At 42.9% G+C, this 16,443-nt stretch overlaps 1 protein-coding gene across 8 annotated transcripts in view; it reads left to right on the forward strand.

Annotated features, from left to right (window-relative positions):
* Positions 1–16,443, forward strand: part of CDH4 (cadherin 4) — an 806,698-nt gene that overhangs the window by 644,971 nt on the left and 145,284 nt on the right. For all 8 annotated transcript variants that reach the window (XM_083618498.1, XM_083618497.1, XM_083618499.1 and 5 more), the window contains one exon: positions 4,231–4,375. In XM_083618498.1, the coding sequence (XP_083474624.1) occupies positions 4,231–4,375 (145 nt within the window). The remainder of the gene's footprint in view (positions 1–4,230; positions 4,376–16,443) is intronic.

A 16,443-nucleotide genomic window follows, 5' to 3' on the forward strand; every position in this document is an offset into this window, starting at 1 on the left:
AGGTTTTTATGTTCCTAAGTCTCTACATGTACACCTCCACCCCGGCAAGCAAGAGATGTTATCCCAGTTCAAGGGCAGATTCCAGCCAGGCAAAAGCATTCAAGAATGATGCAGAGCAAGGCTGGTGAGGGGTATGATCTGGGGAGAGGGAGCATGGCCTGGGGCGAGAAGGAAATGGAAGAGAAATGGAGTGAATTGTGTTCCTGTGTTTTCACATCAAGACACGCTGGGGAAATATGTGCACAAAACCACTTTACCCCCCTCAGATAATGCGTCAAAAGAACTGTGTCAAATAGAGGTGACAAAGGATGACATTTAAAAATAACAAGTCATGGAGAATTGGTGGCATTTGAGGATTATTGAAGAGCTAAGATATGAAACTGCTGAACTATTAACTAAAATATGCAACTTCTCCATAAAAAAATACCTTCTTAACCCATTGACTGGAAGGTAGCCAAAGTAAAACCAATTTATAAAAGGAGCCAGGTGAAATCCAAGAAATTACAGGCTTGTCAACCTAACTTCTGTCTCTAGTAAATCAGTCGAAAGCATGATTAAGACTGGAATTGTTAAACCTTTAGAAAAATAAGCCTCGCTTAGGAAAAGGCAGCATGGCTTCTGCAAAGGGATGCTTCCCTTCGCTAGCTTTTTAACCTCTCCTTTTAACAAATTCCTCACCAAAGAACCCTGAAGAAACATAGCAATGTTGGGATGAGAAAACCAGAGCTCCTACCATTCTAGTTAATGGATTTTAAAACAAGAGGTTAGGAATAAATGGATAACCTTTCACAACCAAGGGAAAAGAACATAAAGGTGTGTGTGTGTTTTCCCCTCCTGTTAATATTATTTAGCGTATTTATAAAATGTTTCAAGGTCAGGGATAGAATGCGAAGTGGGCAACTTTGCAGGTGAAACCAGCCTTTTTCAAAGGCTGAAATTCTGAGCAGACTAAAGAGAGCTCCAAATGGATTTCTCCAAACTCAGGACCAGAAGAACCTCCTGGATCAGCTGAATGGCCCATCTAGTCCAGCATTCTGTTCTCACAGTGGCTAACCAGGTGTCCAGGGGAAGGCTGCAATCAGAACCTCAATGCAACAGCATTTTCTTCACTTGTGTTGCCCAGCAACTGGAACTCAGCGCCTACTGCCTTTGATGCTGGAAGTAGCACATGGCCATGATAGCTAACAGCTCTTGATGGTCTTATTTTCCATAAATTTGTCTAAACCCCTTTTAAAGTTGGTGATCTTGTGACAGTAAATTATGTAGCCTGTGAGCTAAATTTGCATTAAATGTTGGCGAATGGACAAGAGAATGCCAGCTCGGATTCAGTGTAAGCAAAGTGATTCGCAATGGAATTCAAGACATCCAATATATTTGTTAAGTGTTTGTATATGTTCTTGATTGGTGTCATTTGGCTGTATCTCCCCAAGAAAGAGCTGCAAACTCATCGAACAAAATCTAAAAGAAAATGAAACAAGATAAAAGGGAAATCCAAGGGAAGGTCCTAAAATTAAAATACTGAACATCTTAGTACCATTGTCTAACTGTAGCCCATACATGCTTAGAACCTACTACACACTGTCAGTTATGCAACCTTAAAATGTATACTATGGATGTGGAGACAGTTCAGTAGCATGGCAGTACTTCATTATGAGGGCTTATTAAACAAATTCCAGACCTGTTTATATCCAGAAGTGCCATTGCTCTCAGTGGAATTTTCTTGGAAGTCAATACACTCAAGGTTGCATTACTAACCACATACCCCTCAACTACCCTGATTAAATCAGGACATCCTGTATGTGTGATATCTCTCACGAGAGCCCAGAACCCAAAACTACACATTTTGGGGCTTTATGCTCTCACAAGAGTCACATGACTTGTGTGGGAGAGTGGCCTGGAAGACGCAGGTCCTGGTTTTCAGCCTCAATGTGTTGAATGCTATATAATCAGAAGGGCTGGTCACCAGATTTATCTGTGGCCCAAACCCTGAGCCAAAGTGGACCTATTTGGAGAGATCTGGGTCCCAGATTGCTGCAGGTCAGGTTGAGAGCCCAGAGCCATTTGAGGCGGAGAGTGGCATCAGGCAGGAAGAAGAGGCAAGTGTGAGTGACAAGGCTGAGAAAGGAGGAAAAGGGGGCACTCAGCAGCAGCATCTTCACAGGAGAAGGTAGGGGGGTGCCTTTCCCACAAGACCTCTCATTCTTCCAGAGCCTCTCCTCTTTCCAGATCCTTCCTGCCCCCTGAAGCCACTTGGATAGGAGCAGCACCAGCAGGATTTTCCTGATATCACCTTGTGTCGATCATAAAGGGTCCCAGGATGTTTGACGGTCTATTGATCCCTGTGCCACCATTGTGATTGCTTCCCCGCTGCCACCAACCCGTTTCTCTTGGGTACACACGGAGTCCAGACAGTTGTTAACATTAAACCAATTAAACAAGTTTATTTATAAGCATTAACAAGTTTATGGTTTCAGATAATTTTTCTTGTCAGTTTCTTAATCTTAGTTTCTTTACTGACCTATACCTTCATATTACCTACTAACTGATTATACCAACTGTTTAACTGTCTCTTCCTAACAGATTCTCTCACTCACTCACATCAAACTATCCCAACCCACAGACTTATCCTCCCTCTCTCTTCTCTAACACCCGACTGACTCCTTAACAACACGAACTCTAACTCTAACTCCTCCCCTTGCGTTCCCACTGGCCAATCACTTCACACTCATTTAACCCTTTCCTTATGACCCAGCATGATGTCACCTAGGAGGGCAAATGCCACACACCTTGATGGCATTTGAAGGAGCTGTGGAAGCAGCAGCTCCCACACTACAAAGGTAGTGCAAGTTGGGCTGCTCACATGCAGATATTTCTGCATCAGTGGAAATGGGCAGGTCAGTTTCTTTCCAGTACACATCAGTTTTGCATGTATTTATTCCTAAATCCATTTCATCCCATTTCAGGATTAAACCTGCACAAAATTTGGTTTCTAAAATACATGATTTTGAAGCAGATTTTATCCTAAAAGATGGACTTTTAAATTGATTGAGCCAAGAACTGTATTGCAACATTCAGAGAAGTGGACTCTTGGAAGGATAATAATTGTTCCGATTCATGTATCCCCATCCAGGAGGTGAAAATTAGACCAGTTCATATTTTTTTTTTTTTAAAAAAAGGACTGTACAAAGTTCTCCTCCACATCCCTACAACAACACGTTATTTATTTGCAATTAGTTGTTGAGTCCTCAGCTGAAATGGCATGCTGTGTTCAATCATTTTTAGTATCAGTGTGAATAACCACAAAAATGGCCCACTAGGAACAGGAAAAAGATATTTTAAAAAAAAAAAAAACTACCTACATAAATAGACAGAACAATGAGTAATCATCTGAGAAAATGGAAGATGGGTTTTTTAGGATGAAAAAACAGATGGTGGTTCTGAAGAAATGATGTGTTCTTAATATTTGTATTGATAACGGTTTGGCAGAGAAAAAGGTTCCGGAAGTTTTCTGTTCTTCTTGATTGACTGCTTTTGCCTTTATCGTTTCTGGGTTTGGGATGCAGAAATAAAAAATCTGTCTCTATAAAGGCATTTGCCGCTCTCCTGTGCATGGACATTTGTTGATGCAGTGGCCTGAGAGACTAAGTAACCTACTGGTGAGGCTGCCACAGTGTAACTCTGCCATACAGAAACCAGGAGGAAGGATGAAGAACCCTTAGGTCCCAACAAGACTTCAAAGTATGACAGTGTGTCCTCCGTTTTTTGAGAAATCCAAAGCCCAGATAGCATCCCCCAAAACTGACACCGCACACTTAGAGTTTAGTGCCAATCCAGTGGAACTTTCAAGAAATGAGGTCAGGTTTCCCCATTGCTATGATGGGATTTGCTTAAAGAAAGTCAATATATCTTCCTCTTCCTTTTTCTCTTTTATAGAAAAAGCAGCTTTTTTCATATGTACAGCTCCACCACTCATGAGGTTTGTCCAGAACACAGAAATTCAAGCAAGCCGCTAAAACTGCAGCACAACTTCAAGGTTCATATTATTATGCATACCAAAATCAGCTGGATAGCTTTGCTATAGAAAACCCCATAGAAAATTTCCATTATTATGAGAGTTATAAATCCTAATGTTGTCGAAGAGTCTAAATGACAGAAGATGACACATAGCCTCGCCGAGTGCTGAATCCCATTACTGACATGGTTTTTCCCTTCCTCTCTTTTTCTTAACAGCTTCGAGCGCATGCAGTGGATATGAATGGAAACAAAGTAGAGAACCCCATTGATCTCTACATCTACGTTATTGACATGAATGACAACAGGCCAGAGTTCATAAACCAAGTCTATAACGGATCCGTTGATGAAGGATCCAAACCCGGTACGGTAGGAATTGCCCGTGGAACTGTTGCAAGTCTTTAGATAATAAAGTGCTGTTTTATATTGTTTCCCTTGCCCATCCTTGGATGTTAGGCATTGTTGTTTATTTCTATGTAGAGTGTCCATTAAAGAACAGGAGGGTGTGTGGAGGAATTCCAGAGCAGTTGACACATTCAGCCCTTGAACAGCTTTGGGTTCGTTCACTCCAAATCATAAAAACAACAAGTTTTTTTAGTGCAAGGAAATAGATGCTATTAATCAAGAGCCCTGGGCGTGAACCACTTCTGGGTCCCAGATAGCAAGTAATGCAATTACAAGCCCAAAGCACAGGCCAGACCCATACAGAGGCAGGGGTACACTTGCCCTGGGCTTCGGAGGGCTAAGCTGGTTGGGGGCTCCACCAGACTTAAACTGTTATGCCATGAATGCCCCTTGCCTCCCAGCTGGCCAATGACGTAATGGATGAAACGGCCATGGGGAAAAGGCCCGTGCCTGTCCATATGCACTGCAAGGGATGGGGTGGCGCTGTCGTCTAAACCACTGAGGCTCTTGGGCTTGCTGATCAGAAGATCGGTGGCACGAATCCCTGTAACAGGGTGAGCTCCCGCTGCTCTGTCCCAGCTCCTGCCAACCTAGTAGTTCAAAAGCACACCAGTGCAAGTAGATAAATAGGTACCACTGCAGTGGGAAGGTAAATGGAGTTTCCATGCACTCTAGTTTGCATCACGGTGTCCCATTGCTCCAGAAGTGGTTTATTCATGCTTGGCTACATGACCTGGAAAACTGTCCGTGGACAAACGCCGGCTCCCTTGGCCTGAAAGCAAGATGAGCACCGCGACCCCATAGTCGCCTTTGACTGGACTTAATCATCCAGGGGTCCTTTACCTTTTACCTTTTTTATATGCACTTCAAGTCTTCAATAGTAAAATCTGGACCTGAGTTACTGCATACTTGTGTGTAGCATCAGATCAGATTAGGCGGCAGCGCTGAGGCAGCACATCTCATGCTCAAGACTCCTGCCCTGGGTTTCAGACAAGCTCTGCATGGGCCTGGCATGAGCTGTACTAAGTAACTCTGGGGTCTGTGTGAGCTGAGTAGGGGTGGAGGAGATATTTGGTTCAGTTTGCCATTAAAGGCGAATGTACTTAATTTGCACGTTCTGAAAACTGAAACAGAAGCAGCCTTTGAAATCCGCACTTCTCCAAATTTTGCAATGCAGTTCTCTGGCCAAGTCATGTATACAAAAATGCATATACTAGGGTGAAATGTGCATAAAAATGGATATATTCATGAAAATGTATTATATTAGGAAACACTGATTTGCAAAAAAAAAAAAAAAAAAGATTTGGGGGAACTGCAAATAATTAAAAAAATGTTTATTAGGAGAAATCCGCACTAAAATGCTGTTGAATTTTTGAGAGGATTATATTATTATTATTATTATTATTATTATTATTATTATTATTATTTTGGTAAACTCATGTAGAACTGAGAATAATACTGGAAAACAAGAAACTGACAGAAGCCAAAATGGACACATTGACCTGTGCCTAGTGCTGAGTAGCCCCTACCTTTGACTTCCATGCAAAAGTTCATTTCCTAAAGGACTTTCCTTGAGCCAGGTAACTTAATGCAATTCCCTCCAGCTGTTGTTAGAGTACAGCTTCCAACAGTCCCACCTGCATGGCCAAAGGTCAGGGATAATGGAATATGTAATACAGCAAAATCTGAAGGGACACAAACATCTGCAGATCACCACATTGACCATTCCTGTCCTTGCAGTTCAACTATGGAGGCAATCACCTGGAAATATGGCGAGTTTTCCATCAGTTGAGCACAGGCTGAATGGCCATTTGTTGGGGATGCATTGACTCCCTTGGATTTCCTGCATCACACAAAATCCTAGTTTGTTGTTGTTGTTTAGTCGTGTCCGACTCTTCGTGACCCCATGGACCAGAGCACGCCAGGCACTCCTGTCTCCCTTCCTGGTCTATGATTTGAGGCTTTCCCTTTTTTTCTGCTTCTCTCTTTTCCCTTCTCATTAAAATGCAGAAGGAAATTAAAAACAAAACCGAAGAAACTTGCATAAAGCAGCTTAGGCTGGGGCATGAACCACTTCTGGGTCTCAGGTAGCAAGTAATGCAATTCAATGTAAGTTAGGCAGGACTTAGATCTTGGATCACTCCCAATCAGTTGAAAATCAGTGATTCAGAGCATCCAGTGATGGCAGATACCCATTGGGACTGGTAGGGCAGAAGGCAAGGAGACCAACAATAACTAGTACTGGAGCCAGTGACAGGCAGAGCCAATTAATCCTTCTTTTGTGCTCATTCTTCTCCCTGCAGAGTTCTACACAGGCAACTCTGAGGCTAAGGGCTGAAGGCCAGGGCTGCTTGTAAGGCGGAAGGCAGACAGGTGGGAGCTGGCTGAGGGCAGGCCGAAGTTGGTGGGACAGTGCCCAGTTCACCCAAATGGTTCAACCTCCATGGAGAATATCTCTGCACCGGCTCAAGGAACAGAGCGATTGGGCCCGGATGCATTCCCGGGTGTTGTGAACCTAACCCAACAAGCCAAGCTTCAGTAGTGGCTTGTGAAAGGTGGGAGTCAGTCCTGCTGGTGGAACTCCACTTATCAGAATGGAGAAAGCCAAGGTGGCAGTGGGGTCAGGGGAACTCTAGGCTGCCACTGCCAGCCCTCAACTCCTCCAGTCTTGCCACCACTTTTTTCTATCTTGGCAAACTTCCCACCAAGAGGACACCACTGTCACTGCCCCTCACCCACTTGCCACAATTTATAAATACATTTTTTTAGCAAAAAATGATAATTTTAATTACAACTCTACACTGCTAAAGGGTTTCCGTACCTTATATCCACCTCTCTGTTAGCTCTTCAAAATGCTCTTTTTAAGTCATCTATGTTCCTTAGTCAAGAGAAACTGTTGCCTTCATCGTCTTCAAAATGTGACCACCTGCATTGAGATAAATCAATTATTTCCAGTAATTAGTCCATTAAATCAGTCCATCTGACAAATTTAAGGCAGCTAATTGACAGCAAATTTCATCTGTCAGGAGCTTTAATAATAACAAATGTGAAGGAATTCAGTGTTTGGTGTATTTTTTTTAGGAGAAATGTAGGTTATTTTGTGAACAGTAGGGAACGTGCTGTGAAATCAAGATCTCAGGGCAGACTTAATGAGGTTGTTTTCCCTTGATAAATTTGTCTTCCACTGTTGTTTACCTGGTGGAAGGGTTAAATATCACATGCCTCCTGGATTGTGTCAGCAAACATTTGTCATAACTTCTCCATTGCCTGGGGTAGTTGTCATATAAAAAACCTCCGGAGGACACCATTTTTAACAAGAGGAAAGGCAATTGGGATTGATTGCCTTTCTGCCGGTTGAGGAATTGGAATAGGGCACCAAAATGCGTAGCAGGGACAAAGTGTTTTGACTTATGCCTTGAGGGGGAAAAGTCCACACCTCTTCTCTTTTGCTTTGTTTTGCTGTTGTACTGGCACTGGGTCTACACCTGCAGCAGAATGAGCTGATAGAGCAAACCACACCACTTTAGACCCACCACCAGCTCCAGGCTCTAAGGTGTCATCTTTGGAGCCCTTCCTGGAGGTCTCTTGGGAGGCAAGGTCCCACCACCACTCTTCTTCATCCAGCCATTCCCTGACACACATCCAGAAAGGTCCAGGCTAGAACCTGCCTCCCAGAAGTGCTAAGGTTTCATTTGGCTGCATGGAGGGTTTTATTTTTCTTTTGTTTTGAAGGTCATACAACATTCAAAAGTGCTCTTCCTTACCTGTAGCTTGTTGTGGGGCAGCCCACATGCCTGCTTCATTCTACTGCCTACATCGCCATCTCCTTCTTTATCTAGTCTAGGGAGGACTAACCTTCTTTCTTTCTTTTTTATATAATTTTTTATTAGTTTTCAACATATCATTTTCAACAATAATTAAACATACTTTCATATCTTGTACCATTATTTTTTTTTGACTTCCATCAATCACATCTGAAAATTTTCCAATCTATTCACTTAATATACATTTCTTATTTTCACAATTACATTTAAATCTCATAACTAATATCTCTATTCTTTCTCTACTTTGCGATATTTCATATATTTCTCCTTACTACTAGCGTAATTTGTTGATTACAGTTGCTCTTCAAATAGTTCATATATTTCTTCCAACCTTCTGTGAATCTCTGGTCCCACAGGTTTCAAATCCTTCCTGTCATTTTACCTAATTCTGCTTACTCCATTAATTTTGTCTGCCATTCTTCTTTCGTCGGGATTTCTTCTTGCTTCCATTTCTGGGCTAACAATACTCTTGCCCTAACCCTCTTCTTTCAGCTGGAGGAGGACTGCATTTCCTCATGGGCAGCCTTCCCAGGGCCACGTGAGAGTGGTGGATGGGGCCACAAAAATGGGTTGCGCAATGAGTGCCATGCTTACGTTGGTAGAGTAGGCTGTGTTCCAGCCATGCAAAAGTCACAGATTTCTACACACACACACACATCTTCTGCTTTCCAGCCAGACAAGCATGGTCACCCTTTCAAGGACACAACCAGCCAAGAGCAGCAATCAAGGAGTTTATTGAACAAGGCCAGTGCAGAGTGTGGTCCAGAGAGAGTGTCAATGGCCAGACTGGCCAGAGGGGGGCACATTCTGCCTAAAGTCTGAGTCCCTCCACTCCTGGCCTCATCCCTTGTTGCTTCTTTGATGCTTTAGCTGAGATTCCTGCATTGCAGGGGGTTGGACAAGATGTCCCTTGGGGTCCTTTTCAATTCTGCCCTTCTGCAGTTCTATGATTCTATGATTCGTGGACAGAATTGTTGAATATTGGGCCCTTACATGCCCACACTAACTAACTAACTGAATGACTCACTGACTATCTATCTTCTAAAATTGTCAAAGTGGTTTACAACTTTATATCTCTATATCTATCTATATAATTTAAAAAATTAAAAACAAAAGTCAGGAACAACCAACAACCTATTATGGAAAAATATTTTCATAATTGCCTGCATAAGCCTGTTATTATGTTATTATGTTATTATTTATTACAGGGGGAAAAATTCAGCGGGTGTTTATAGGTTGAAACATATAACTGTCAATTTATACATTGCCTGTAAGTTCAGATTAGTTTTTAAACTCAGGACATGATTGAACTCACTGACCACCCACTAAGTAACCTGAGCGAGCCTTAGTGATTAGATAGTATACAGCAAGCCCTTCTCCTGCAAGAGCTCTATTTTACAAGAGCACGTCTTGGAGGAGCTTTGGCAGCAAGCTCTGGGTTTCTGGAATGCATTTGGATAATTCCTTTGACGTTCAGGTGCATGCAGATGTTTTCAGCACGCTTTAAATGCTCTTAGTGCAAGAAGGATCCCACACTCCATAGGATTTCAGTGGGCGAAAAACTGTTATGAGCTCACATGTACGTTGAAATGAGCTGATGTCCTCTTGACACTTCCATGGCAAATCAAACTTCCTGTGTCTTACTCTAAAACAAATCAATACAGAAAAGAGTTACCAGATGTTAAACTAGCTCTGCTCATTAGGATGACAGATAGAGTAAATTGCAGCTTCTTCCTGTTTAAAATCCGGATAAGCCTTTAAGCTATTAAATCAGAATTGGATACCTTTGACTACAAAATGCTTGCTCCTCTGGTTAGAGCTATGGGCTTGGGTGGGATTTTTTTCTTTCTTGTTGTTTTACTATCTATCCCAAACTGTAATACGGGTACAAAACTGTCTCTCCTATTCAGAAGCAATTACATTCTCCTTTGATGTATTTCCCCAGAACCAACCCGTTACTTAATCTGTATTCTCTTAAAAGGTTTATATTGGGTATTGAATTTCTCTTCCTTGCCTTTGCTAAATTTCATGGGGACCGAGCCATGAGAAGCCCTCATTCTGCACATACAGCAATAATGGTGATGTTATGCCTTTGAGAAAAAAGACAAGGTCATGCAGTCAGATGGTCCTGCCTATGGGTGCCTTGACAGCTGCAAGTGTGGGTGCCAACTGGCTCAGCCTTGTCCTTTTATTCTGCTTTGTTCTTTATCCAGAACAATTAACTCTTTTTTGTCCAATAATGCAAAAGATGCACTTTAGGTTACGGGGAAAACCTTGCTGGCTGGGTCATTACAGTCTTCAAACAAAAACATCTCGGAGGTCCTGGGCCACAGGGAGGCTAGGCTGGCCTCAACCAGAGCCAGGGCTTTTTCGGCTGTGGCCCCGATCTGGTGGAACGCTCTGTCACAAGAGACTAGGACCCTGCGGGACTTGACATCTTTTCGCAGGGCCTGCAAGACAGAGCTGTTCCACCAGGCCTTTGGCCAAGGCACAGCCTGACCCCCTCCTTTGGCAATCCTCACAGAACTCTAGCCCAATGGTTACCATTAATCTGATTTTGAATTGATTTTAGAATGCTGTGTTACTTTATTGTTAGCGGCTCTGAGCCTGGCTTCAGCTGGGGAGGGCGGGATATAAATAAAATATTATTATTATTATTATTATTATTATTATTATTATTAATGTCACGTTTAGGGAAGGTACAGTGGTGAATCATCTGAAATCTGTGGTCATTCAACCCTACTTTGAAAAGATCTACCCATGTATACATTAATACTGATCACCAGACTTCCCTTCCTGGGGAAGTTTGTTCAGTAGAAGTTCTGGACAGTTGACAACCAACAATGCTGGGAATTGAAGTGTGTACAAGTTTGTTTATTGGGTAACATACGGTTGGGAAGGGTTATAGAGACAAGCTAGGTGCAACTCTTCAGCTTTGTTTCAATGGACAATATGCCAAGGTAGCTCCTACAACAGAGGCTTTTGCACAGAGCAATTTGAAAGGTTCTAACCCATTCAAATTTTGCAGTTTTTCTGTTTTGAATTGTAGATAGTGATGATGGAATTGAATCCTGAAATTTGACATTATGCTTTAAAATCAAGGTCTGCCTATCACCTAATTGGATAAAGGTATTAACTACATTAATACAAAAATAACGAACTGCTGTTGCAAGATAGATGTCAAAAACTGAAGACAGTCAGATGTTTCCTGTCACAGTTTGTCAGCTATCAAATACCATCATACCAACTGTCAGTTCATATCAAATATTGAAATCGGTTATTAAATGCCATCAGATGTCAAAATGCCAGGCACTGGAGAATATTCTCCCTCAAAATTCCCAGACAAGAATTGCAGAGGAGGAGTTTGGGGAGTGGGGAGATTTGCTTCAGCTGAGTTACTCATCCTCAGACTTTTGGATAGAGGTGAGTTTAAAATCTCCTGGTATAAAGGTGGAAGGGAGGCCCATGAATATTATGGTTGCCTTTGTGATTTCTAAGAAATTATTTCTTTCTTTTATTGAAAGGGGGGAGAGTAGTCGTTTTATAATGCCAAACAGTACATTATTATATTGAAAGCAAGATAGTCCTTGTGGAATTAAACTGCTAGCCCATGTAAGCAAAGGCATATCAAGCCTGCTATATATTGCACCCCCGGCTCACATTAAAAAGGAACTCCCTTTGCTCTGCCTTAAAAATGCCGAAGAATAAATTCTTCCTAACTGCTTCTCATGTCATTAAAGTAAGGTTATGCAGATGAAGCCTTTAGTGTTCGCTTTTTTTTTTATTACGTGTTAAACACGGGTCTTTGCTGAGCTTTTGAAACGAGTTCAGAACATGAAATAGATTTGAACCATTTTTAAAAACACACACCCCAAATCAGCATCCCCCTCCCTTTTCCCGAGCTGTTTTGATTTAATGCACTGCTGCTGATTGAAAGTGTATCTTAAAAGGCCATGTTTTACTCTCCTCAAATAATGTTCTGCTTCTTTGAACTTTGCCTCTCTATGAAGAAGATAGCTAAGTTTCAAAAAAAAAAAAAAAATAGCAGCTGCAAAGCCAGAACTGAAAATTCCCACTGGACCCTCCAGCAGTCTTAATCAGCAAAGTTCTTTTCCGGCTGCAGAAGTTTCCTTTCAAGAGTAGATAAAGGTCTCCAGATTCATACAGTTTCCTCTTTCAGTGGCGTACAGGCGGCAGGTACGCTTTCCATCCCCAGAAGGTCTCCTTGTTGCAAATTGGGCATAGCTAAAGCCCTACTGGAAGGGACGTGGGTGGCGCTGTGGCTTAAACCACTGAGCCTAGGACTTGCCGATCAGAAGTAGATAAATAGGTACCGCTCCAGCGGGAAGATAAACAGTGTTTCCGTGCGCTGCTCTGGTTCGCCAGAAGCGGCTTAGTCATGCTGGCCACATGACCTGGAAGCTGTACGCCGGCTCCCTCGGCCAGTAAAGCGAGATGAGCGCCACAACCCCAGAGTCAGCCACGACTGGACCTAATGGTCAGGGGTCCCTTTACCTTTAAAGCCATACTGCAACAATAGAAGAAAGATTTCCTTAAACCATATATGCCAACTCAACCACTCCAATCAGCAGAATGTTGCAGATGCCACATAAAACCCATTTCATGTTTGTAAGAACAAAATCTTTGGAACTCCCTGCCTATTGATATCAGGCAGGTGTCTTCACCATCCTCTTTTCAGTGCCTGCCCATAGCATTTTTGTTTAGACAAGCCTACCCATATCGTGTTTAGAAAGTGATGTGGATTTTTTAAACCCGTTTTTAGCCTATTGTTATTTCAGCAAAAGCAACCCGAAGCCTTTGGAGCACAGCACGAGGTCCCGCTGCGCTCCAAAGGCTTCAGGCGGCTATACCTGAAGCCTGGAGAGCGAGAGGGGTCAGTGCTCACCAAACCCCTCTCGCTCTCCAGGCTTCAGCGAAAGCAATGCGAAACCTCCGGAGCGCGGAGGGAGCGCTCCCTCTGCGCTTTGGAGGCTTCGCGTTGATATCGCTGAAGCCAAGGAGCCTGCATTCACTCCATAGGACGCACACACATTTCCACTTAATTTTTGGAGGGGGAAAAGTGCGTCCTATAGAGCGAAAAATACGGTATGTGTCTTCTTATTTACGGGGCCTGGCTTCTGGGAGAAGGGGACTGTGACTGGGTTGGCAAAGAATAGTGTAAGCCAGGGCTCAGCGACCTTTTTCAGCAGGGGGCCGGTCCACCATCCCTCAGACCATGTGGGGGGGCCAGACTATATTTGGGGGGGTGAATGAATTCCTATGCACCACAAATAACCCAGAGATGCATTTTAAATAAAAGGACACATTCTACTCATGTAAAAACCACGCTGATTCCCAGACCGTCCGCGGGCCGGATTGAGAAGGCAATTGGGCCGCATCCGGCCCATGGACCTTAGTTTGCCTACCCCTGGTGTAAGCGAATCGACTTTAAACAGGTTTCCAAAACATGTCTTGGAACCCTATATCCCTATTGTGTTGGAATGTGTGTATAGGGACCCACTGCAACAGACAGTTGAAGGAACATAAGAAGCTGCCTTATACAAAGGTCCATCTAGCTTCATATTGTCTACTCTGATGGGCAAAGGCACTCCAGAATTCCAGACGGGGTTCTCTTCCAGCCCTTCCTGGGGATTGAACCTGGGACCTTCTGCTTGCAAAGCAAGTTGTCTGCCACTGAGCTACAGCCCCTTCCCCAGAGGGGGTTTGTTATTCTTGCAATTAATGGGAAGCTTCAGCTTTCGTCAGGGAAGGGAACTGTTTTCACAGTCCACCTGCTGCCTGCACTTGAAAATGACCGGTTCCTCTTCTTACATCCTACTGCTCTGCAATTTTTGCTTCTGACACTTTCATTTCCTTCTCTCCTATAATTTTACCAACTCGTTCAGCAACGCTCTTCCGTGTCCTTTTACCAGGAACGCAAGTGGCAGGATGCGGTGCGATTTCTTCATTAAGTGCACTAGCAGGTAAAAGGGAATACCTCTTCCCTCCCCCGCCCCCCCAAGACCTGGCAGGAGATTTGGGATCTTTGTGTGAGCTTATGTAGAAATGCAAGGCTATGCCTTAAAGGATTAATTTCACAAACCTTTAAATTGCAGTTTAATTTGAAAACTAATTCAGGCCCATAATTGGCTTTCTGTTCAAATCGCTGAGGCTAAAAGATTTAAATTCTTAATATCCAGATGACTTTCAAGTATCTCGCCCCATCTGTGCATTAGTCCACAGTTTTAATCTCTCAGGGGGATCTCCGCCGGCAGAGGAATAAAATAAATAAATAAACAACAGGAGAACTAATAGAATAATCTCCTCTCTTTTTTGTTTTTGTTTTGTTTTTTGGCTTCTTTAAAAAACACCGTTCCTGGCATTCTGCAGAATATTTATTTTTATGAGATTTCTCCAATTTAATTTGCTACATGTAGATCTCACTCCCAGCTATTTAATTTTTTAAAAGGGACATCAATAACAAGAAGAAGACTGTGGAAGGGAGGCAGGGTGGGGGGGGAAGCAGAGCTACTGCCGTGGCGCCGAGTTAGAGAAGGCAAAAAGGATTTTAATTACAACATTCTTCACATAAGCAATAACACCAGCAATGCTTGTCTCCTTTGGAGGTTTGCCCTCAGTGCTTAGAAGCACACACTCACAAACACTCCAAGCCTTGTCTCAAATGAAGGAAACCAGAGTTGATTGCTGTCTTTGAGTCAGCTTTGTAAGCTCTGGCTGGCAGTTGCTCTCAAAGGTTTCAGATACAGGTCTTTGCTCAACCCTACCTGGAAACTCCAGAAGATAGAATCTGGGCCCTTCTGCATGCAGAATAGGCCACTGAACCACAACCCTTTCCTTGTAATAATGATAATAATAATAATAATAATAATAATAATAATAATAATAATAATAATTATTATTATTATTATTATTATTATTATTATTTATTTATTTATACGCCACCCTTCCCGGTTCAAAAAACTGGGCTCAGGGTGGCTAACAACAAATTTAAAACACTTAATTGATGCAACAAAAAAAAACAGCATAAAACGTGAATAACAATAAATTCAGAATTAAAAAATCAATTTAGGGGGGAAATCCATGCAATAAACATTAGATGATCACCAGGGCTAGCTGGCTAAATTAGTCCTATTTGGGCAAGCGAGGAGACCAGGGGAGAATTAGCTGTGGGATCCCAGAGTGGGTAATCTTCATAAAAAGGGGAGGGGGAGGGAAGGAAAGGAAGGGGAATAAAAGATCAGGCTAAGTTCAATTTGAAAGCCAGGTGGAATAGCTCTGTCTTACAGGCCCTGCGGAAGGAAGTTAAATCCTGCAGGGCCCTGGTCTCATGGGACAGAGCATTCCACCAGGTCGGAGCCATCACTGAGAAGGGCCTGGCCCTGGTGGAGGATAATCTGACTTCCTTAGGGCCCAGGACTTCTGACTGTTATGGGGCCCTACAGTCACCCTTGATGTCCTCATTGACTTGCCGTACAATGGAGGCCATGTGGCTTTGCCAGCATGCATGAGGCTTGTTCTGAAGATACAGATTGTGCTTTGCCATGAGTCATTATTACACTCCAGTCCTTCTCCTGCGATGCCTGCATGGTTAATTAGTTATGATTATCAACCTCCACAAAACACGCAGAACACACATCCCAACAATGCGATCACAACTCGGCAGACTTCTGTGCAAAAAGAAAAGGTTTGTTTGTTTTCTTAACCAAGCGCTTAATTTTGTTAACATGAAAGGCATCACTTCAGTCGCTCACGACAGGGTTCGTCTTGCATTCTTCCCCAAAAAATCTTTTCAGGCCAGCTTGTTCTTTTTTATCCTCATTAAGGCATCTCACCGCACCTTTCATGAAGCTGATAATCTCCAGCAGTTAGGAAGTGACGTCCTTTATTAATTAGGTTAGCTGCTTGAAAGGTCAAAATCTGCCATTGATTACAACAAATAACAGTGAATGAGAATGGTTGGAGTTTCCAATTGGAGCTCGATCGTGCGTGGTGTCAAAAGGCTGCTACTGTTGTCTGCAAATTGTTGGTTGCGTTTTTTTAGATCCTGGGTTTGCAGCAGATCTGGTTTGGGGATCCCTGCTAGGGCAACAAAACAGCTGGTCTAACTTGTCAGAGGGAAAATCTAACAAGGGAGTTGGGTGCAAGCAGGCCCCAGGCCTCCATCTCCAAAATAGCCAGCCCC

This window comes from Podarcis filfolensis, assembly GCF_964270895.1.
Source record: "Podarcis filfolensis genome assembly, chromosome: 6".
NCBI classification, from domain to species: domain Eukaryota; kingdom Metazoa; phylum Chordata; class Lepidosauria; order Squamata; family Lacertidae; genus Podarcis; species Podarcis filfolensis.